Raw genomic sequence first — 24910 nt, forward strand, 5'->3', positions numbered from 1 at the left:
GCATTGTATGGTCCAGATAGTTCACTACGGGACTTAGCACTATTATACCTACCTTATCTGTCAAGAAAAAAAACGCAAAGATGCCTTCATTAGCACCCCTCCCGATGTACACATTGCATTTTTTAGTCTCCTAGGCTATGCTTTGCTTAACTACAAAGGCCGGAAGCAGCAACCAAGTTCGTAGGTGCCATGTTTAGAAGATTAGGGACAATGTTTTTGGCAGCTTCTTCTTTCGGGGGTTTTACGTGCCAAAACCCGTTCGGATTATGAGGCACGCCGTAGTGGAGGGTTCCGGATTAATTTTGACCACCTGGGGTTCTTTAACGTGCACTACAACGCAAGCACACGAGCACACGGGCGTTTTTGCATTTCGCCTCCATCGAAATACGGCCGGCGCAGCCGGGATTCGATCCCGCGATGTCGTGTTCAGCAGCGCAACGCCTTAGCTGACTGAGCCACCGCGGCGGGTTTTTTTTTGGCAGCACAACGTACACTTGTTCGCCCAATTATAAATTATGCCGCCACAGTGTGGTCGCCCCATAACCAAAGCAACATAATCAAACTAGAAGCAGTTCAAAAGAAAGCCGTCCGCTTTATTTTTCACCGGTATGACCACAATTTTTCGCCATCGTCTGCCCTCTCATTTCTGAACCTAAGAGTACTTTCCGTGCGTCGTGACGCGGAATCATTGAAATTTTTGCACAACATAATTAACATGCCCTATTGTACTTCGAACACAGTTTGCATATCTTTCGCCAAGTCTTCATCTACACCTAACATCCACGAGCTTAGTCTTTCCCCTTCCTATGCGCGTACAAATACTTGCAAGTACAGCTTCTTTCCCCGCACTATAGAGGTATGGAATTCCTTACCTGGCTCTCTTTGTTCGAAAATTCGAAAGTGCTCTTTATGAAAAAAAAAATCGGGATAGCTTGCACTATTGGCGCAAGGCTAAAGAAACAGCGGAGCTCATCGGTATCGTTCGTTCTCGGCTTCTCTCACGTCGGGATGTTCTCGGAGCCGACGCTTTTTCTCCCGTTCTCTATAGCATTCTCTCGCTGGACGTACTCGGGGTCTCCGGCTCGCCGTCGTCGTTTTGCAGCGGTTCTTCAGCTAACTATGCTGGGTCCAATCGGCGTTGACGCTGGCAGTCTCGCTTAGCAGCGCGCCGCGATTCTTGGTAAGCGGCTTCTTCCTCGGTAGTGCGAACCTTCTTTCGTCTCCCCATGTCTGCGTCTGGCGCGCCGCCCCGGCGCACCGGCTTTCATACGGAACAAAGGAGCGCATGCACAGTTGGCCGTGACGTCACGTCTGACTCGTGGCGCATGCGCAGTAGTGCGCAGGTGGTGGCGAAGTCGCAGGGGAAGTGGGGCACAAGCTATGCACAGTGCACGGGCTGGGAGCGCAGACGCGCCAGGATGACGTCACAGTGCATGCGCAGTAGCGCGCAGCTGGCGGTAGCTCGGCGGAGCCGTGTGTCAGGCGAAGCGAGCACGCACCTGCGCCGGCGGTTACTAGGCAACGCGAGGTGACGTCATAGCTCGGCGCAGTTTTTTTGCGGACGACTAACGGAGTTACGGATAGCTTAAACAGCTTTACTGTTAAAACAGAGTGCGTAACTGCTGCGCGGTTCTCCAGACGACTCCACACAGAATCTACTCCTGCAACGCACGGTAGTGACACCACTTTAATATTTTTTGGCAGAGTCTCGTATTCCACGCGGCTCTTCAGACGACTCCACACAGAATCGACTCCTGCAACGCACGGAAGTGACGTCACTTGTCTTGTATGCCGTGTGGCTCTCCAGACGACTCCACACAGAATCGACTCCTGCAATGCACGGAAGTGACGTCACTTTAATAACGTAAATTAAAAACAATGAAAATATATGAAATCTTAGTAGACAATGCATGGAACTTCCAAGGATATGAAAGAAAGCTGTCTTACGCGTTAATTAATGTACACAATTTGATTAAGGACATCATCGCAGAATGTGCTCAACTATACTGTCAAGCATTTCTGTGTAGTAAAAGTTAGCGTTCAAATTACAATACAGCAAAATATCATATTAGCTGTCAGGTTCCTGCAAAGAAAGAAAGTAATCTTATTGAGCGTCTCGTGCACCGAATCCTCCGCGCGTCACCCGAGGGCCCGAAGGAATATGGTGGTACCGTATACGCTCACACACGCTTCTCCCCCGTATGAGCTACGGCAACGACCTCGACACCTTCTATAAAGACACCGCGCGCTACCCCGACATTACAGCCAAAGTGGTAGCGGTGGCCAACTGGAGGGGCGAGGCAGTATTATCAGCCACAATACGCACTGACAACTGCACGGAAGTGGAAGAATGTGCCATAGCCCTCGCCATCAGCGCTCAACCCCCAGAAAAGATCATATATAATCTTACAGATTACCAGCAAGCATGTCGAAACTATACACAACGACGGATTTCACCGATAGCTCATAAGATGCTACACAAGAAGCAAAATATTCCACTAGTTCGCCTAGTCTGGACACCTGGGCATGCGTCTCTCCCTGGCAATGAGCGCGTTCATGTTACAGCCCGAGGCCTCACCTTCCAGGCACCCGTGGAAGGCCAGTCCAACCCAGAAAAGGTGGAAACGATACCGCTTACATACATGCATATACTGCAACACCACAGACTATCCCGTATAGCATTCCCTCCACCACACGTGAAGCTAAACCGTGCAGATGCAGCCGCTTTGCGCCCGCTCCAAACTAATACGTTTTCCAGTCTTGCTCTCCACCACACTTTTTTATCCTAGCCAGTTCCCCGCCAAATGTCATTTCTGTGGTGGACACCCAAAACTCTGCGACACCATTCTACGTGGGAATGCTCCAAACCACGCGGACTACCTAGAATACCCAACGCCTCCCCATTCCAGTGGGAAGCCGCTCTTTCCAGCACAGCCTTCGACGATCAGCGATACCTGATCGACCGGGCCAGCCGGATAGCAGCAGCAAATGGGGCCCAGGAATGAGGGCTCCACCCTCTGGGACTTCATTACAAAACACCAAATAAAGTTTTCTACCACTATTACTACTACTCCCCCGTTTGCTCTCAGGCGCCGTCACTTGGCCAGCGTGAGTGCAGCAGATGACAAGCGCTGCAAGCGTATAGCACATAACCGCGTTTACATCGCCACACGCTGTTTCTACAGCAGTCACCGAATGCCCCAATATGAATTTATATACAGTGTGACGGATACGTGAAACTGCAGTCTTCGCACTGTCCCACGAAGGCTACCTCAAAGGGACGGGCCTACATGAGTCATTTGCTAGCTGTCGTATAAGAAAGCCTGTCACCGCGACTTGTTTGCGAGATCGAAGCAACCAGTGAACGAGTTTTGACACCGTGTTTCCTACAGCGCTGTGCGTCTTACTGCCATTATAGCTGCGCAAACATGAATGACTCGGATCGCGTAGAAACCGATGCGGCCGCCACCATTGCGCACAACTATAAACCGAAGCTTTGTTTTTCTGCGTCCCCGGGATTGTCCGCGTCCTCGTGCGTATCGTCGAGTAAAATGAACCGATTCTTGAAAGAGTAATAGTAAACTGGGCCGATCCCGGAGATCTTGAAAATGTAATCAAGACTGTGTAATGAAAGGTGACTCAGTCATGGGTCTTGCTTGGTGAGCTTGGAAGGCTAAACCCAAAGCAAACCCCTGCTTAGCTATTGAAAAATTATCGATTAAGGGCGCACATTATGAGGTCACGCGAAGAATGCACCTGGGGAGGGTGGGAGTTGCACATTTCGAACATGTTTCCTAGTGATGCGCATTGTTCAGATTATTTTATATGAAATGGCTGAACGAAAACTCAACTGCAAGTATGCTACACATTACAGCCATTATCATTCTGAGCTTAAAGCCACCTTAAATTTCGGTAGTAAGCCTGCCCCTGGAACTTGATCGAACTATAAATACACGATATATTAAAACACTTGCACCCTTAAATTATAACAAAATCTCATTTCGAGCATCTTCGTTCTGCATTAAAAAACATTGTAATTCCTCTCCTCAAGGAAGCAAGGGATCCATCTTTGGCAGCTAGCTCCAGGTCTGTGGTACTTACTGTGGCGGTCTATGCGAGTAAATGATAAAATGTCGTCTCCTAAGCTTTCTCGAAAGCTATTTATTCCATTTTATTGCACCCTTAGGGAGGGCAAGTTGACGATTAACTATAATTGAGGTACACTGAGACCATCAGATTCTTTAATTCTATGTTCCGAGATATGGAAAAAGCTTGTACGTGACACAACATGGCGCTATGGCATCCTGGAGACTTACCAGAAATGGGCATCTGTGACATACTGAGCCTAACAAAACTATGTGAGCCGATGTCACCCCGCTATTAGATTTTCCTTCACGTACAAGGCCGAAGCGCCCAACTCACTACTACTTGAATTGCAAGCCTCACACGATGACATCAATTCCATCAGTACAGCACCCAACATCACAATAGTGCAAATCACTCTCGATCACTTAGGATAAAAGACTATCACTTACTGCAGTGAAGCACCTCAAACAGGTTACAATTAGAAATGCTACAAATCTGACAATAAATCCACAGACTCGCCAAGTTCTCACATCTCAGTATTGAGGTGCACTGAGTACAAGGACATAGATGCAATAGGTTCAATCATTTGGACAGACCAATTGGCTCAATCGCCTGCATCATCTGCGACACCTAGCTGTATTCCTTCCATCTGAACCCTATGCTATCCACCACGCGCTGAAATTTAACCTCTGGTGGGACACATATATATTGTCACGAGCCTTCAGAAGTACCCTTGGGGTCTAAGAAACCGCAGAGCAGCTGGCTCCTGGAAAGCGCGTCCGTCGGGGCTGGCTCGCGAGCAAGGAGGAGCGCGCGGCCTTTGTTCTTTTGGGCTTGAGCCACTGTTGCCCTCGATCCACTACCTGCCAGGTGGCAATATATGCCTTACTTCCCCAGTATGTCGGCTTCCTTCCCTGTGATCTTACCCGTCACCAGCTTATATCATCCATCACCTGGGCGTAGGAATCGCCTAAAGTTGACTAAGAAATGTGCCCCAAGTGCTCCGCTCCTGTAGCAAAGTCAGTGGCGTGTAGCCAGGGGGGGGGGGCACCACGGACACGTCCTCCCTCTCCCCTAAAGGTCTGTGTTAGTATGTGGCTGGCGAAGCCACTCCCCCCCCCCTCCCTCACCCTCTCTGTCCCCAGTCAAGTGCGTCACTTAGTAGTTTCCGCTAAGGTTCACTCAGATCCTGAACACCGCTGCCACACTGTACTAGGTGACATGTCGATTACTGTGATCTATATTTGCAGGGCCGACATGCAGACTGCCATTCACAATGCATGTTAGGACCATTGCTGCCAGATCTTGGACATATCGATCCTTGAAAACCATTAATTGACCCCTGCTAAGCATTTGCCACCTTGACATTGGCATTGCAAGGAATGCGGCACCGCATTTGTTAAACTTCCAAGCATGTGCTAGGTGTGCATAAATGCAACTGCACTATCTAGAACTGAAATGTAAGCATGTATGCAGAGTTCTTCACTGACACCTCAAGATAACAAGCAAGAGTATTGTTTGCAACTCTGTGACCTTCTTTTAATGCACGTCAGGCTGTCAATGTGCAAGCAAGCATCCTTACATCCAAAGCAGCAACAGTTATTTTCGCTATAAAATATATTACAGGCATAAGCATTCATAAAGCTGTATTGCTACACACTGACTGCCTTAGCACAGTGAAAGTAATGGGAATATATAAGAACCACAAAAACGTGGTACTAAGCTAGTTACAGAAGTATCTGTACATGGCCTAATTGTGTTGGGTGTCTGCTCCCCGATGTTTAGGATGAAATGAGCATGTGGTACTGGCAGATTCTGAGCCCTGGGGGCTCGGGCCTCCATTGAGAAAGGCGGCATTTTAGTGCTCACAGTATGCAGTGAGCTCCCCCTTTTCTTCTGCATATTTTGTTGAGCCCTCCTCCGTGGCGGCTGCCCAGGATCCACCTCTGGCTCGCGGATCAGGAAGCGGCATTCATCACTTATAGAGACCCTGAAAGTGGAGCTCCTGTTTCATTCATAGACGTAAAGCTATTCTTGTGTAGTATAATCATAAGCTATTGGCAAGATACATATGGAATATAAAAAAGTCAGTAATGAATAACACTTAGGGCAGAATGTCTGAAAGGTGGGCAAGTTGCTGTAGATTCATAGCAATGCCTTGGTAGCACGATGCAACACAGACGAAGGAAGAGAGGTGAAGAAAATAACAACATGCACTGTATTCACAAGAAATTTCGTTATTGAAAGAAAACGCTTATATAAGCGTTTAGCATACAACCATATAGCCAGGCACTGCGCTTTAAGAAGCTTTGCTAGGAACTGTCAGACTTTTATAAAAAGTTTTGCTTTATTCCAGCAGGAATACCAACGTCGTATTGTGGATGATGCTGTTAAAAGGGCCGATGCACTGAATCGGAACGATTTGTTTCGCGCAAAAAGGCAATCCTCCATTCAGACACAAAGCACCCTTGTTCTGATGCACTCAGCATCGGTTCCAAATGTTTCGTCAGTGCTTTAAAATATTTCAATATACTAGCACAGAGTGATCACCTTGAAGTGATCTTTCCAGAACCACCTTGGGTAGTCTTCAGACGGTCTAGTAATCTGCATGTCATCTCAACGTCAACTAAAACGAGAAATCCTGAGACTGCGGGTTGCCGACCTTCTGTCTTTCATCCCCCGTAGATATCGGGAATGGAACCATCTTCCCTCAAGAATCGTAGCCATCACCGACAGTAAACTTTTTCGCGAAACATTAGCTAACATTGTATAATCAGGAAAATCATTGTATTACCAGAACTCAATGCCTTGTTCGTTTCAATCAATCAATCAATCAATCAATATAATTTTATTTTTCATGAACAGAAACTGCACATACAGCGATTATTTGGACCGATAGCCTAAAGTGGCTAGTGGTCGGTCCAATACAATGTGCAACAAAGAATGTACAGAACAGCAATGAGGAAACAAAAAGAAAAACGATCATATTAATACATACAAGTGTACGTATACATTTACTTTTGTAATACATTTGTACTTATTAAAAGAAGACAAAGAAAATCAACTCAAACAATTTCTACTAAAATGCACACAGGTTTACAAATAGTTAATTGATAGCAAAATGATTTACATGCCATGCTGAAATTAAGTGCAATTTTAATCTCAAGGGGGATCATGTTTCATATTTTAGCTCCATTAAATTCTATTAGTCTTTCGCCATAAACATTATGACATTTTGGGAGATTAAAGTTACCGTTTGAAGCATGTCACGTATTGCGTATAGGAATGAAAAAAAAGAAGATCAACAGGCAGAGGTGAATTTCTATTGGTTATGTTATTTATTGAAACAGCAATTTTGTAGTTGCGCAATATCGGAACTGAAAGAATGCGTTGTGATTTAAAAATATTTGCATTTCTATACTAGTCTGTAACCACTCCCATATTTAATGCCATATGGCCCCGAGGGTATTTTCAATAAATAAATAAATAAATAAATAGGGTGGGTGCGGAAGTACTGTGATTTGTTCGGAAGTCGGGAACGGTCGATCAATGAGTGATGTGTGAGCGGGCGTGTTGTCTCGATGAAGCCAGTTGTTCTTCCACTTCTCCGGACGTTTGCGATGAATGCTCTCTTTAAGCACCTCAAAACGTCACAGTAAGGCTAGCTATACACGGTTTGTCCAGAAGGTACGAAATAGATGTGGACAATTTCATGTAGGTAAAAGAAAATGTGGGCAGCTTGCACTAGTGGTGCAAGGCTGGAGTAAACAGCGGAGGGTGGTGATCGACATAACTTCTTCCAGGTTTTTCAAGGCTTGGCTAAGTTTTGGTAGAAAATGCCAAGTGCTGCTAGGCACGGTAATCCGAATCGACTCGCCGCCGACGCGCAGATTCTCGCTTGGTCGCGCGACGCGCTTCAAGATGAGCGGCTTCTTCGGGTGTCCGTATCTTCTTTGGTCGTCCCATGTCACGGCTTCGCCAGAGAGTCAACGAGAGTTCTGCCGCCAACGCGGCGGTTCCAACCTTTATCTCCCCGGTGACGTCGCGGCCAAGCTGCGCCTCCACACTAGCCGGGGCGTGGCTGGTCGAAAACTGCCGAGCCGCCGCCAGAGGCGCCTGCTGCAGTCACAGACACTGCGCACGTTCGGCGCGAACGCGGGGAAACGGAGAAATGCGGACGGCGTCGGCAGCAGCTCTGCGCGTTGCCTCGTTGGTGCTGCTACAATTTCTTTGTCTCTCGCTCGCTCTCATTTTCTCTTTCTCTCTCCCGAGTATAGCGCTCACCACGCGCATGCATCTCCTTTCCTCTCCTTAACGTCTCATGTCAAGGCAACATGTGCACGGCACCAGGGGCGTATCCAGGGTGCTGATGGGGCTTGAGCCCCTCCCCTCCGCAATTTTTTCGGGATGTTATGCACCACCGACCAAAACAACCAGCGGCGCCGGGAATCATTCTGGATTTTGTCTACAATTGTTGTTTTTTTGCGCACGAAAAGGCACTTCGGCACGAACATTGCGATTTCGTGGCATTGCCCATAAACCTGGAGTCACATAACGCAAGGAGGCCCATCCGAGCACAAAGTTTCAAGGGCTTTTCGATCGCGAGTCGGTGCTTCGCGGCATCTCGCAGCGGCGTCGGAATTTATGCAGCGCATGGATTTCAATTACGAAACTTTATGGGAATAAAGTTCTCATAAACTTTTGACGTGAAAGGTGCACTGAAATTTCCAAAGGCGTGCTTTAGATTTTCAATTCCAGAACTTTATGGGTTCAAAGTTCTTATAAACTTGGGCCAACATTCGCGCACTGGAGCCCTCGTGTCCAAGCCGTTCCAGAAACGGAAGCACGCGCTCGCAATCTTCCACACACACAACAAATGCTAAATGTCACCTTGACTGTCAGCTGGCAGCTGATAATGTTCTTCAAACATTTTCAGGAAGCACGCCCAATGTGATCGATCAGCTGGACCAGGGCAGGCAAAGTAATATAAGAGAAATAGAAGAAAGTTAACGGCCGCTTATTGAGGCAGTTTTTTTTTTTTGTAGGCGACAGGGTCTGGCTCTCCGTGGCCTTAGGGACAGTGGTTCTGTGGATTTAAGCAAAGCCCCCGCTGAAAGTACTGGTATTTTCATAGCACTTCTTAGCATACGAGCTGATAAACGCTGCGAGCTACGAGCTGATAAAAACATCCGGCTACGAGCTGATAAACGCTGTGAGCATACGAGCTGATAAAAGTATAAACGCTGCAGGCTGCTTCTCCGTACTTGCTGACGAAACGACAGATATTTCTGGAATCGAACAGCTTACTGTTTCCACTTTGGGCAAGGTATATAAACAAGGATGCCAGCGATATCGAAGAAGTGTTTTTAGGTTTTACCACCGGAATAGATGCCCTCTTTCATTGCGACTGCAGGTTTTCTGTAAATGTGTACAAACTGCTGCAGAATCAGTCACCCTTCCTGTGACCACTGCCAGCGCAGAGAGAATATTTTCAAACATGAGATTACTAAAAAAACTACTTGCGCTCTACAATATCTGAGGAATCAACGTGCCCGAAGTCATTGCCGGCTTCACTAAACTTCCCCGCCAAGTGAAGTTTGTCCTTCAGATAGCGAAGCAGCAAAAATCAATGCAAGTAAAAAGCTCTGTTCCTTCAGGTCCATAAACTCGTAATTATGAAAACGCATGACTGTTCATGAGCTTTTAAAACCGCAGAAATGTTCGCCGTTTATTCTAACAGTTAGCATCATGATCAAAATTATCATGCGAATACGAATATTACGAGGACGTGAATAAACAGTGTTGACCGACCTTGCTCATTGAAAGCCCGACGCAGGCGGCGTTTCCCAACAAACACACTCGGATATTGAATAGTTCAACTTGCCGCATCATCACCGGCTTTCGTTTGTCCTTTTCTTTCGTTTTTAGCTACCTGCTTTTACTTTTTTTTGAAACGAAGCAATATCCTTCTTTAATTTTTGGGTGCAGTAAAATTGTTGCCGCTGTGCAGACAGTTAAAATACACATTTTCGCACTGATTTTTGCACCTTCCTCTATTATTCTACCCATGTGGTGCTGTCGCGAACGCAGCATCGCCCAACTACTTATCACGATTTCTGCGATCATAGTTTTGTTCTTGCCTGGATCGTCTGTCTTTCTATGCGTAAAGTTTACTATCTGGGACTGCGCAACATGTTTGTCTTATTTGACGCGTTATACAGGGTGTCCTAGCTATGACGCAGCACAGTTTTAAAAAAAAGAGGAAAGGCGTTACGCGAAACAAACCTAGTGCGTATTGTTTTCAGTACAGTGGAGTGGCCGCTAGTAATTCTTTCGTTACTGAGATTTATTTAGGTAATTGTATTTAATTATCTAACTCGAGAAGCACTGTCCTAATTATCAAAGTGTCAATGAGAAAGTTGTAGAGCAACACGAAAAACTCCCGATACAGCTTTCTGTTCCTCAATACGTGCTGCATAAAAGTGTTTTTCCGAGCGTGAAAGAAGCCCGCGTATACCCGCAAAGTGCCTCGAGAGGCCAGTTGCGCGGCAATTCTGCGTGTATTCGCGGGCTTCTTTCACATTCGGAAAAACACTTTTATGTAGCACGTATTGAGCAACAGAAAGCTGTATCGGGAGTTTTTCATGTTCCTCTACAACTTTCTCTTTGACACTTTGATAATTAGGACAGTACTTCTCGAGTTACATAAATAATTACAATTACCTAATTCAATCTCAGTAACAAAAAAAATTACTGGTGGCTACTCCACCGTATTGTAAACAATACGCACTAGCTTTGCTTCGTGTAACGCCGTTCCTCTTTTTTAAATCGTGCTGCGTGATAGCTGGGACAGTGGGACATCCTGTATACAGTGACGTTTGCTTAAATACGTAGATGTATTGCAGACTTATACGTACATTTAAATACCTTGTTGCGAGGTTTTGTGTATACAAGCAGTGAACTTTGTTTCCGGCGACACTTTTTTGCCCTTTATCAAGTTGTATCTTCGCATTTCTAATTTATATTTTTCAGAACGTCTGCTTTCTATATGTACTCACTGTTACGACTATAATTTCGGTGCAATTACGATACACGACCGGTAACTGCTGCTCCGGAGCAATCCATTGCAACGAAGGACAGCGTCATAGAGGTTTTTCCCTGGCCGTTGCATATGCACAAAAATGTAAAGAAGGTTCTTGAATGACAAAGGTTGTTCAAAATATTTGTCCTCAACTTGTTCATTTCATGGCCTTTACGTTTTTCATATCAGCTGCATGCATTGCTTTGCTGGATTCCAACTGATTTAGTTCTCCAGTTCGTGTTATATTTACTTTACTTAATAGACAAAAAAAAACGCGGAAGCATTGATATCAGTTATTTCTGCCACAATGTTTGGGACATAGGATTATCTTATTTTACGAAAAAATGTGGAATTTTCGCCCGAAAGGCGAAGGATCAATTGCAATAGCAAGTTAGTAGAGAGCTATAAGGAGTAGAGATAGTAGTTTTATCGGCTGCATAAACATGACACATTCGCTTACTAATTGAATTAAAAATGTCGCAGTTCCGCCCGAAAGGCGAAGCATCCATTGCGATAGCAAATTAGTAGAGAGCTATAAGGAGTAGGGATAGTAGTTTTATCGGTTGCATGAACTTGACACATTCGCTTACTAACTGAATTAACAAGCGTGGTGTCAGCGCACACAAGCAAACATGAATAGACTCGACGACCGCAGACAACCACTGTGAAAACGGGGGCGTGGGGAAGCGCGGCCGCCGCAGTGAGCGAAGGTTCGTGCGGTCTATCGCTTCAACGCAAACTGAGGGGCGTACGCACAGCGCATACAAGGGTCAGAGCCGTGTGGAGATCGCTTTCAAGATACGGTGCGCGCGACAACACCGACAGCCGGCACAGGCGCAAAGTACAAGAACGCATTTGTTGGCCGAGTAGAAGTCGCCCCCCCCCCCCCCCCGGGCTACCTTCCGGCTTTGCTCCTTTCGCGTGGGAGATTGCGTCGCCAGTTACCCTTGCGTCATGTTGCAAGATACGCATTTGGTGCCGCAGCACAGCGCCGCCCCCCTTCTGTCCCTCCCATACCCCCACGGCCTTTCGCGCGACGGAAGTCGCGTTTTCTCTCCGGTGCGCGTTCGCTCTGCGTGAAGGCGCGTGTCCCCCGCCCGCTTTGACTCGCACATACGGGCACGGCGACGATTTTATCGCCCTTGGACTTTATACGGAACCTCACGGTGACGGCGACGGCAAAAATCCGCTTGAAATGTCCATATAATTGCTATCACACTAAAAATAGGTATTGTACTTGTCATGACAGTGCGTAACGTTTAATTATTCGTTTGCAGCATCTAACATACAATGGCATTGGCAATCTCAATGCAGTTATTCATGTATTCGATCCCTTGACAGAGTCTATAAGGAGGAGGCCGTGCTGCAACGTGAGCCCCCCCCCCCCCCCCCGCATACCCATTTCTGGCTACGCCACTGCACGGCACGGAGAGGAGGCGAAGCACATGCCGCTCCGCAAGGTGGTCGCCAGGCAACGCGCGTTGCCGTCATCGCTTTGTACCAGTTTTTGTTCGCACTACGCGGCGCAACCAATTGTCCTACAATGTAGCAGACATTCTTTATAGTTAGCTTTTGATTTCCAAGGATACTCTTACGAACTTCCGCTATCGTTTCCGGGGTTGTGCTCGTTGATGGCCGTCCAGAGCGTACATCGTCGTCAACACACATTCGACCCTTTTTGAAGCGTTTATGCCATAAAAACGTCCTACTTTCGCTCATGGCATCGACTCCAAAAGCGTCCTCTAGCATACGATGAGTTTCTGCCGCAGTTTTGCCAAGTTTTAAAAAAACCTTGATGGAAATCTTTTGCTCCTTGAAGTCTGCCATATCGGTTGCTAAAAAATGCGCCAAATTACTGAAACAATCAGTTGCAAAGCAACACTTCGCAAACTACTTCTTCTCAGATGCAAGTCGTTCAGCACACTGATCCGCAAGTCATACTGCTAGCCACATCTAGCGGCGGGAATATGTACCACACTCAGTTTGGCCGTGATTTTCAAGTTCCCGGAACTTTAGGGTAGCACCTCGTACAGTAGCAAAGCAAAGAACGTGATGGTTGACTGGCTGTGAAATGGGATGCATATGCAAGTGCTAACCCACCTTTTTTAAAGAAAATGAGCTATATATAGGGGTTACAAGCTAATCTTACGATTTCAAACTAGGAGTGTGCGAATATTCAAAATTTGGAATATGAATCGAAAAGTTTTTGCTATTCAATCTGTATTTGATTGGAGATTTCTCTATTTGAAATTATCTAATAGAATATTCGTTTTGTTCTAGTACAATAAGGTACAACAACAGTTCTTGCAATCTACAAGGGAAAGTACCGATATAAATGGACACTCGTCAAATGATTCTGGTGCGGGAGAACTTGGCGCAGATGGTCCAGTTTCTGAACAAAGATATGGAGGAGGTCATACACGCACTATACTTTGTTTAGATTGCTCAAACTCTCTTCTCTTGACAACACAGCAGTGATACTGGCTAGAGCAGGCCTGATACATCGTGAGATTGTGCTTTTAGTGACACGTGTTCCACTGAACTGCACCTGATACCAAGAGTTTCGCGTGCAGCCGCACAGCGCAATTCACAATGCTAACAGTGAATACACTCAAAATTCGACAGCAGTGGCTGGTTCTTTTTTGAATGCCATGGAAGCATCGACTTCTCTCGACATTATCTCCCATTATTCACAGCACTGGAGTTGTTTCTCAGCACAGAGGGATCTGTGCAACAACGTGTTGCACAGATCGTTTGGCACATGACATCACACAGTGGCTAGATTTCCGTGCAAGTGGGGACACAAATCTGTTGACACCTCCACTTCATTCTGCTCTCCCGAGTATCGCTCACGTATACACACAAAAGGAATACAAGCTCATCATTGTCGAAGGCACGGCTCTAAGCACTACAGTGTTACAAAAGAAATTAAAAACTTGTAGGAGGCTTAAGCTTCGCCTTTAAGAATGCAACGCGTTAGCACTGAAGGATTCCTTACTACGTTTCACGCTTCACGGCAACTGCAGCTTATGTAACCTGCTGGCGAACGCTATGCACGAGGGCAAGCTTTCTGGTAGAAACGCAGCCTTTTGTGTGGGCCAATCTCGGAGGTAATGCACAGCCGCGCCAAAAAATATTATTTTTAGGTTTCTGTTATTGTTCCGCACTTTCAATATTTCAGTCTGAGAAGATTTAACATAAAAGGCATGCGCTGTTTGAGTGGTCTGAACTGTGCTACCAAATCATAACAGTAAGGTAGACTGTCACGTGCAGCCAGGCGCAAAGCTTGAGAAACAACCACTTACCATTCGCAGGCTCTGGTGCTGTTTTGGGGAGAGTTTTCGAGGGCTGTGCATAAGGTGTTGTCCCCCCTGATGTTTTTTCTGCATTCAATGTGGCATTGTCTTGTTGGGAAGGCTGCTAAGATGAATGAGGTTAATTGACAATAACCATTTCCGTACGCACTGCAAGGAAAAATAATCGTATGCGATTTACTCAGGTGACGATTTATTAACTGAGCACTAACTTTGCTCTTTATAGTAGTTCAGACAGAAACAGTCACAGACAGGTCTACATATCCGATGACGCCACTCATTTGCTTTTCTTACCAGTAATAAAGCCCGCTCAATTGATTTCATGTCCTACAGCTTAGTCTGGGATTGCACACACTTCGTTATTTGCATGGTGATTTATGTTATGGCTGGCAATAAATTAAGAAAAATGTACGGTCAAGCAAAAAAAAAGACCAGCCAAACTGGAAGAAAAAAAATTTGTGCTAAGGGGAGTGCTAAAGTGGCGCAGAAGGAAAGAAGAGTACATAAGCGTCCTATTTATTTGTGTACTCTTCTTTCCTTCCGTAGAACTTTAGCGCTTCCCCTTCGCACAAAAGCACACCTACTTGTAGTTCAAAGAATGCCGTATGCGCGTAGTTCATAATGCTGCTTCTAGTTGTGGTTGCATTTATCTATGGCAAACAGGGCATGACATCAATAAGATTCACTGAGCATAAATATTTGTTGACCGGTGGTAAACAGTCTTACCATTCGTTGCACTGTCATGCTCGCAAATGCACTGCAAAATATGCAGCCATGTTATACTGGTATTCAAACTTAAGAATCAAGAAATACACATTATGGCCATAACAGGGAATATCATTATTGTGTGCGTAAGTCAGCCTTCGATTAACTTGCACAAGAGCAAGTGTCATGCCTAAACAGTTACCTTTCGTGAATGCCGGCATGTGTCAATTATTGATGGTGGAGCTGCCTTTACTTGAGCATGCACAGTTAAGTTTTGCATCTTCCTCATTTTCCACCAGTGCGCAACCTTTCAGTTGATAGTCGACGTTTGGGTTGTCATTTGCATTGTTTTGCCCTTTGTGCCCCCCCCCTCCCTCCCTGACCGCGCCACTGTCTTCTTGTTCTTATGTTTGTTAGTACCTCCGCTATTTCAGTAACGCAAGTCAATCATTTTCGACAAAATAAATGCAAGTGCAAGTGAATTGCCATATTCACCATCATTATAAATGCGTACAGAAACTTGCTGACATTGGGTTTTTAGAAAAAAATTATTGCTCCAAAATTGAGAATGATCAGGCGCAATGAATAACTCAACAAGGGCATATCCAGTCACAAGCAAAAATATCAGACAATTCCATGTGCTACCACCCATAATTCGTATGGCAGATAAATGATCGCAGTGCCAAAGCAGCCACTAGTAATATTTTTAGCAAAATATGGCTGGTAGCTGCCAGTCATTCTCACGCAGTCTAAACAGCCATACTGGATGTTTCCTATGACATGTTGGACTGAAACAATCACATTCCGGGTCCATAATGACCACAGGAAATCATGGAGGCTTTCTAACTAAGAAAGAGGGCTTGGACATCTGCCAGTTAGCTGCCACTGTCGCTGCTCGAGTGGGAAGCGCCTTTGTTAGATTTGGGTTGATAGCGCGCATCTGTTTATTCGGACTTGGCATGTAGCGAATGACATCTAATAACGTCGTTTTTTCAAAATTTTGTAATTGATTGAGAATTTTTTTTACTCAGGAATGCTAACTGTAATTCAATCACTCTTTTCAATCATCAGTTACATGTGGTCAGTTATTTTATGACTCAGACAAGCTGTAACAGGTGATACAGCTTTGAGCACTTTGAGCAAAGAGTTTGGTGGGGGCCACACAGCAGCTTCATTGTTGCATATGTTCAGACTGGAAAATCCAGGTGCTCAGTGTTTAATTTTAAAGCTCCACATTATACTGGCCGGCGAATCTAGTCTGCATTCCTGTGGCTAGGTAGCAATGGCCACTTGAATGTTGCCAGCAAATCACCTATGGGAATTTCGTCAATCTTTTATTGGTGTTACTGGGAATGCTTTCTCCGAACTTCAGCAACAATGAAGTGCTGCACTTCGTAGAGAACTCGGACGCGAGCATCACAGCACTGAGTAACCAAAATCTTGTGTGCAAGGTGCTCGCGTGTTACAACACTGCCCTTCCCACTGGCACGCACATTCAGCGAGTTTTCAGTGTCGCTGATGTCTTCACAAGACACTGAGGGACAATATTAGCAACGAAACTTTGAAAAGCAACATTCTCTGTTGGTCAAAACAGGACAGCTTGTTGCAAACACACTACCAATGCCTCGTCCTTTACATTATCATCTCTGTCCAATCGTTTGCACTGCAAATTCAAGCATGCATGCATTGTCAGAGTTACTTAAAGCACCATTCCACATTATAAAAATGGAAAATTGTTCACGTTTATTTCTGGCAATGGAGATATATTCACGCACAAATAAACATTTCTTAAGGAAAACAATAATTAGGTGAATAATTAGTAACTGTTCTGCTGAATTATTTTCAACTCGATGGAAACGCCGCGAAATAAACGTGAAGGCCAGCTGCAACAAAATTTCACACTGCATAAAAAGCCTAGTTTCAGATTCTACATTTTGAATTGTGGGTTGTCAAGCGTGCTCATGGGACAAAGGAAGGACAACACAGTAGTGGAAACGAATAAAAGGGCATTTATTGCACCTTTTATCCATTAGTAGCGGCTAGTCGATTTACAACGAATGGGAAATGCTGATGACTCTGACGAATCGAGTAAGTCCGACTCATAGCGCAAATGATATCGAGCGAATGTGTTCGCCCCTGTCGTTCGCGGCTGCAGTCAAGCGAACCGAGCGCGTTCGAACAATGATGTTCGTCCATCTCGGAGTCTCGCTGAGAAGCGTTTCGCGGGACGGTCCTGCGAAGCCTGCCAGCGAGCATGCTGCCTTCCGCGTGCCACGACTACCGGCGTTGCAGGTGCTATGTGGGGAAGCCGGACTCCAAGAACACGAGGGCCATGTGGGAAAATATAACATCAGGGGACGCGAGAGAGTAAGTCGTTCGTCCCCACAGAATATGAGTGGATAGGGTCTGCACCAGGAAAACCTCGCAAACCTTAAAGCTTTTGACACCAAAACCGGACGCATCTACATTATAATGGTGACATCGCCATTGCACTGCCGTTGCGGTGCGTTGGATGTTGTGCCAGGAACGCTGTCGCCCGGGTCACGAAATCTCGCCATAGTGCACACCGCAAAAGTGTCCCCGAAAGTGAGCGCTGGGATCACCCGATTGACAGATTCGAACGCGTACTTTTCAGGGCGAAGAGTGGCTCCTGGGGCAGGCGGGGCGCCGAAAATCTCGGAGGCGTCACGTTGGGACTTGCGTCACATCCACAAACTTCCAGGTGAACGCGACGATCGCTTGCTGAGGTATTGCTTAAATGCCGTCAATAATAAAGGTATCATCATCATCAGCCTGTATTTATGTCCACTGCAGGACGAAGGCCTCTCCCTGTGATATCCAATTACCCCATTCTTACGCTAGCTGATTCCAACTTGAGCCTGCAAATTTCCTAACTTCATCACCCTTCCTAGTTTTATGGCGTCGTCGACTGCACTTCCCTCCTCTTCATTAATTTAATTAAATAAATAATGGGGTTTTACGGTGCCAAAACCACGATCTGATTATGAGGCACACCGTAGTGGGGCACTCCGGAAATTTAGACCACCTGGGTTTCTTTAACGTGACCAAATATAAGTACACGGGTGTTTTCGCATTTCGCCCCCATCGAAATGCGGTCGCCGTGGCCGCGATTCGATCCCGCGACCTCGTGCTCCGCAGCCCAACACCATAGCCACTGAGCAACCACGGTGGGTCCCTCCTCTTGGTATCCATTCTGTAACTCCACTGGTCCACCGGTTATCCATCCTACGCATTACATGGCCTGTCCAGCTCCATTTTTTCCGCGTAATGTCAACTAGAATATCGGCTATGCCCGATAGCTCTCTGATCGATTCCGCTCTCTTCCTGTCTCTTAAAGTTAGGCCCAACATTTTTCGCTCCATCGGTCTTTGTGCGGTCCTTAACTTATTCTCGAGCTTCTCTGTTAACCCCCAAGTTTCTGCACCATATGTTAGCACCTGTAGAATGCAATGATTGTACACTTTTCTTTTCAACGACAGTGGTAAGCTCCCAGTCAAGATTTGGCAATGCCTGCCGTATGCACTCCAACCTAATTTTATACTTCTGTAAATTTCCTTCTCATGTTCACCGTCCCCTGTGATTAATTGACCTATAGTCGGATACAAATTTAGAAGGCAGCGGCATTTGCCCCTCAAAGGCGAATGCACACCAGCCTCCACCAATAGGCGCGTACTTCAGGTGACGTCATGAACCGGACGGCCGGTGACCCCGCCGACGGAGAACATGCCTATCATTGCCGCCCTCGCTTCGAACTGGGCCGAGTCGCGTCAGCTCTGTGCATCTCCCTTCGTCAGAGTGAATTCGAATTGTTTCTGGTGGTCTGTCATGCCGGAAATATTATTGTGAGCTAACGATGCACAATTTGTGCCGCGTGTGTTTGTTCTGAGCCGTTAGCCGGCGAAGAAAGATTGCAGCGAACATCGGTGACGCGGCGCTGCGCTTCGTGTGGAAACAGGATCCCGCGGCGACATACCACTCCAAACAAACATCGTGCGTGATTGTTCCATGGTGTTTTGTTTTGCTCCTAAGTGAAGTTACGACGAGGAGAGTTCGCCAAAGTCTGGTACCTACTGTGAGCAGCGGGTGTGTTTGTGTACTGTGCCCCTGCGTTTCTCGTCGGACGTGGCGAAGTGATGGAGCAAAACCATTATCAGGATAAATGAGAAAAGCGTGCGCGGATGAAACCAACCTGCGAGTTTCTCAACAGAAAAGATTTGTGAAAGCAACCTCCAACGCAAAGATTCGTTGCTGCCAGCTCAGCGTGCAAATCGTTGGCAGCAGTGTGATAAGATAGCCGAGCGTCTAGCAGCGTCGTTCGAGTGTTGTGTAGCACCGTCGATTGATATCTTTCCACCAATGCTAACAATCAGTGACTAACACGCGCTGCTTGAGCGAATGTCATGAGATTGTTAACGGTCAGGCGTTTGGGAGCAGTGTTTGTTTCCTTAATGTCAGCCTCAGTGCTAGTATAAAATTATGACTGATACACTGGTGCTGTTACAAGGGAGCTTGGCATGAATTCGCATCGCTGTGTGGTTTAGAACTCTTCGCTCACTGCACGCGCTAGCTGTAGAATGCCTGCTGTGACACAATCGCGCATAAGTTGTGCTGCCAGTGCTCGACTTGCTTTCCCACAACACAGCTTACGCTTTGTCGTGATATGTCGCTACTAAAAAATTCCTATGACAGTGAAGGCAACAGAGCCAATATGTGCATTAAAAAAAGTACGACAAAGTAGGCACAGCTGCTTGTGAACTGACTCCTAATAGTTCTACTCGCGTCTGCGGTAAATGTGTGTGCGTGTTTTCTTGCGTGTTTGTGTATATTTGTTATTTCCCCCTTTTTTGTATCTTAGATCTTAGATTTCGCGCTCGCGTTTGTGTTACGTGTGTGAATATGTGAGTGCTTCCGTGCGTGTATGTGTTTATTCCTATTTCTGTCCTTTTATTTTTGCGCTTGTTCTTGTAAGCATGCTGCAGCCACGTCTTTCTTTACTATTTCATTAACTCGTCTCATTCAAAGCACCAAGTCCTTTGAATAGCAGGGCTGGCCTCTTCGATGTCATTAAAGCCATTCTCTTTCGTCTACCTTGCCTCCTCAGTCTGCCATCTTGCTTTGTTTTTTCCTAGTATTCTGACCTTGCTTCTTGTGCTGTTGCCGCAACGTGATTAACCAACTTGCACGAAAGAAAGTTCTATCAGCTATGACAACAGAAACATTGACAGATACAAAATGTTAAAAGCATCACGTGGCTTGCACAGTTACTTCATCTCTTACCCCTGTTAATGTGTTTATGCATCAGTGCACACGGTAGCTTGCCAGAAGTGCACATGAAAAGGTGCCATATTGTGAAACAGCAATTTGCTATGTTTTTGCATTCAGCCCGTCACATGTGGTGGTACACATATATAACATTGTGTAGTGGGGTATCATTTCCTGTGTTGACGCTTTCATCATTATCAACGCAGTTTTCTAGTGAATGGAGTCCAGCAAAGCAGTGCTGTGAGAGCTTTTGCAACTTTCACCATTTATTACTTCACCAATATAACTGTCTGAATCTGTCCGTCACTTTGCCTACGGCTTGTAATGAACAAAGTGACTCAGTGACGCGAAAGAAATCGTGCACACATCACCTCAGCGCGCACAACGTGAAGCTGTCAAACTTCGCGCTGCGTCTTCTCTTCTCCGCATTGCGTGGGCGCTTTCGCAAGGGCGTCGTCAGTTTGCCACCCGAAAAATGCGAAGCTTTAACTTCCTCCATCACCCTGAACGCAGTCCTTTCGCTGACACCAAGCCTGTCGGCGACAAACTTGCTCGGGTCCTCCAGGCTGCGTTCAGGGTGCCTGTTACGCCAAAGCGTGCAGCAGTGGAAGATCATGTTACGTGAATCGCTGTTCAGGATGTGGCCGCTCTTGTTCTTGCCGAGGCTCCTTGGTGGTGTGGTCATCGAGGCAACACAAGGCTCGTTCGGAAACAAAGGATCGCGTTCCGATGTCACCTCGCTGGGCTCCTTGGCGGAAAACTGGCACGGAATGCCGCGCGCGATCGTGCGCGAACTTATGAGATTGCAGGTTCGCAACCGCGAAAAAAAATTATAATTAAAAAATAAGCCTAAAACATTAAAAAATAAGCTTGTGCAAACACAGAAAAAGTATATATGAATCTTATGCTATTAAGCCAGCGACTGTTTTAGAATTACGCGCCCGGTGCCGTCGATCTTGCTCCGTAGCAGACGACGCACAGCGTTGTTGAAGGCACGCAGTTATTTTTTCTCGCGATCCGGCATGTGCTGTAGCATTTACATCATGATAGTTTTACCAACTCACTCGTCAAGATACACAAATCTTATTTATTCCGACAAATACGCGTTTTAGAAGCAGTCGCAATTTTTTGAGCGGGACTATTTCTTTAGTCGCGGAGGAATTGGCTGCTGCGCTTCGCTCAACTGGGCGGGGCCTCTCCTGTCTTCTAAAGTTGTACCCGACTATAGGTAAACGTACTCCTTTACAGACACTAGAGGCTGACAGCCGATCCTGAATTTTTGTTCACTTGCCAGGCTGTTGAACATTATCTTTGACTTCTGTATATTTATCTTCAACCCCACTCTTGCACTTTCTCGATGAAGGTCCTCAATCATTTGTTGTAATTCCTCTCCATTGTTGCTCAATAGGACAATGTCATCTGCAAACCGAAGGTTGCTGAGATATTCGCCGTCGATCCTCACTCCTAAGCCTTCTCAGTCTAAGATCTTGAATACTTCTTCTAAGCATGCAGTGAATAGCATTGGACAAATTGTGTCTCCTTGCCTGACACCTTTCTTGATAGCTAACTTTCTACTTTTCTTGTGGAGAACCAAGGTTGCTGTGCAATCCTTGTAGATATTTGCCAATATATTCATGTATGCCTCCTGTACTTCTCGTTTGCGCAATGCTTCTATGACTGCTGGTATCTCTACTGAATCAAATGCTTTTTCATAATCTATGAAAGCCATATAAAGAGGTTGATTGTACTCCGCAGATTTTTCTCTTACCTGATTGATGACATGGATATGATCCAAGATAGCATATCCCTTCCTGAAGCCAGCCTGTTCTCTTGGCTGGCTGAGGTCAATCGTTGGCCTGATTTTATTAGAAATTATCTTGGGCAATATTTTATACAATACTGTAAACAAGATAATGGGCCTATAATTCTTCAATTCTTTAACGTCTCCCTTTTTATGGATGAGTATAATGTTAGGCGTTCTTCCAGCTTTCTGGTACACTTGAAGTCGTGAAGCATTACGTATAAAGGACCGCAAGCTTTTCGAGCATGATTTCTCCTCTATCTTGAATTACAGGGACTGTTATTCCATCTTCTCCAGCAGCTTTTACCCTGGTCATGTCTTTCAAGGCCCTTCGAACTTCAGCGCTAGTTATAGGAGCCTCTTTATCCTGTTCATCAGTTCTTCGAATGAAAGTAGCTTGGCTGCTGTGGCTACTGTAGTAAGTAAGTATCGATTTCTTCCGCTGCCTTTACTATGTCATCGAAATTACTAATGATATTACCCTGCTTATCTTTCAATGCATACATTGCGCCTTGTCCTATGCCAAGTTTTGTTCTCACTGATTTCGTGCTGCGTCCATATTTTACTGCTTCCTCAATCTTTTCCACGTTATAATTTCGGATATCCCTTACTTTTTAATGCTCAGTTTTGACAGTTCAGGAATATTATCTGATCTAGAACACCCGACTTCTAATAAAAGTATATTTACAAGCAATTACCAGTTGTGCGGTTTTCGCGCTGCGTGGTCGCGTACTATAGCCACAGAATGCGCAGGTGGAAACAGGCGTCGATGATCGCAAAGGAACAGACTAAATATGGGTACAGTCTCGACAGGAGAACAGCGCTAAAAGACCAAAGAGAAGAAGGGAAACACACTAGCGCAGTCGCAACGTAGCCCTACAATAAGAATGCGCAGCCGGACGCAGGCGTTGGCATATATGCCGGCGCAACAAGCATACAGGAACATATGTGGTGGTACGGTGCTAGTATTATGGTGAAGCCTTTAAAAAGACTTGCACCGAATGTGCGGGTGATCAGTATATAAGAACATCCGCAACGAAGCTCTGTCGTCAGAACGCGCTGCAGGACGCACGGTGTTGGTTGAGCCGGCGCAGCATGCAGAAAGAAGTGCTGAGCTCAAATTGTATGGAAGCGTTTAAAACGACACTAAAAGCGGGTTAACCACGAAGACCAGTAGCTCGCCCCACCATTGGAATGCGCAGCCGGACGCAGGCTTGCTCGTAGAATTATGGTTCCAGGAGGTTCTCGTATACAGCAGACGCAATTAATGAACGTGCGCCGAATATAGCTCGGAATAAGCGCCTGAAAAACAGACTTGCACCGTTTATAATGAAGCGTTTTATTTGACGCAGTGCCACATAAGACAAAGAGTGTTACAGCTACCTTATACAGCTTACACGCTGTATTCAATTTGATACGAGTCGCTCGCATGTCCCCCGTGCACAATCACAAACAGTGGGCAGTACCACCTAGGCGACACCTGCATACCTATTGCTTCATACTCTCCTCACTCGCTGTATGGTAGCCAACCGGGCTGTCCTTTACAGCTTCCTATATCTTTATATCCACTCCATTTTGCGCTGCTAAACAATTCAGAACTGTCGCCCACTGCAGTTCGCTGTACAAGGACGCGTTTGCGCCACGGGTTACGAACATGCTATCATGCACGCGATGACGCACGCGTATGGAAACCGATGACAAAGTCAAGCGATATACTTACATTAGACGGTCCAGATTTTTCTGCTGCCTCCCTCTTGAGTAATTGGAACATTGGCAAGTCATCTTGGGCCTCGTTTGCAACCTCGGCTCCAGCACGGCAGCGGAATGAGCGCCAACTCGTCGTCATAATTGAGCGGCCTTTGCCGCTTGTCCATTGTACATCGCAAACAAGATAACAAAAGAAAGAGGCTGCTGAAAAGGGCAACCTACGAACGACGAACGCGTGCACGCTGGCTCGTGCGCGCTGGCTCGTGCTGGCCCTAGAGCAATGAAAGCACCAGGGCGTGCATTGTTCTGCAATTTCGTTACTGATTTAGCGCCACTGAATAATTAATAATTTATTATTGCAACACCAATAACAACCGTGCATGTGCTTATATAAATATATTCATCACATATTTATGGATATAAAAAATGTGTTATGAGAAAAGTGTTGCGCCTTTGAGAGAAATGTTATAAAGTGTCGTCTGCTACGAGGCCTGCTCGCTGCAAATGCGGGAAAAGTGAACTGTTCTCGCAAACGATGATACGCACTTGCGAACTCTCTTGCTCTTTCGAAAGGCTGCGTCGGCTGTCACGATTGCTGAATGTCTTCGAGTACTTTTAATCACATCTACTGCAGTGCTAGCTGGCATGCTTGTGGCCTCCTACGAGCATGCTTCATTATACGTGTTGACGTACCGCTTCTTCTGAAGCGCGCGCCTAGCAGCTGTTATGTCGGAGACTTTCTGCTTACCCGTTTTGCGACAGCAGACTTTCTTCAGTCTGCTGGAAAAAGTCACGATGGCTCAGCTGCCTCACGATGCCTCACGATGGCTCAGTAGAACAGATGGTTGACTGATACAACCCTGTTTTCTTTTGTTAATGTGAAAAGCTCCTAATATTTCCCTGGTCACTTGGCCCTCATGATGAGAAAGAACT

General features: G+C 46.0%; 1 protein-coding gene across 1 annotated transcript; it reads right to left on the bottom strand.

Annotated features, from left to right (window-relative positions):
* Window positions 1-728: 728 nt before the first annotated feature.
* LOC125942640 (uncharacterized) lies at window positions 729-24110 on the bottom strand. The gene is made up of 4 exons (XM_049660851.1): window positions 23991-24110; window positions 14473-14631; window positions 5956-6076; window positions 729-1830 (listed from the first exon to the last, which is right to left on the bottom strand). Exons 1-4 carry the CDS (start codon window positions 24050-24052, stop codon window positions 1306-1308), a joined length of 867 nt encoding a protein of 288 aa, XP_049516808.1. The 5' UTR covers window positions 24053-24110; the 3' UTR covers window positions 729-1305.
* Between the last annotated feature and the right edge of the window lie 800 nt (window positions 24111-24910).

This window comes from Dermacentor silvarum, chromosome 1 (genome assembly GCF_013339745.2).
Source record: "Dermacentor silvarum isolate Dsil-2018 chromosome 1, BIME_Dsil_1.4, whole genome shotgun sequence".
Taxonomy (NCBI): Eukaryota; Metazoa; Arthropoda; class Arachnida; order Ixodida; family Ixodidae; genus Dermacentor; species Dermacentor silvarum.

Excerpts from the sequence above, each read along its gene's own strand:
- LOC125942640 (XM_049660851.1), bottom strand. The coding sequence starts at position 24,052 with ATGACTTGCCAATGTTCCAATTACTCAAGAGGGAGGCAGCAGAAAAAT. Across the intron at positions 14,632-23,990 it reads AAAAATCTGGACCGTCTAAT|TGCGTACGGAAATGGTTATT; the intron begins GTAAGTATATCG and ends TTTTCCTTGCAG. Across the intron at positions 1,831-5,955 it reads GGGGGAGCTCACTGCATACT|GAGTCGATTCTGTGTGGAGT; the intron begins GTGAGCACTAAA and ends CGTGCATTGCAG.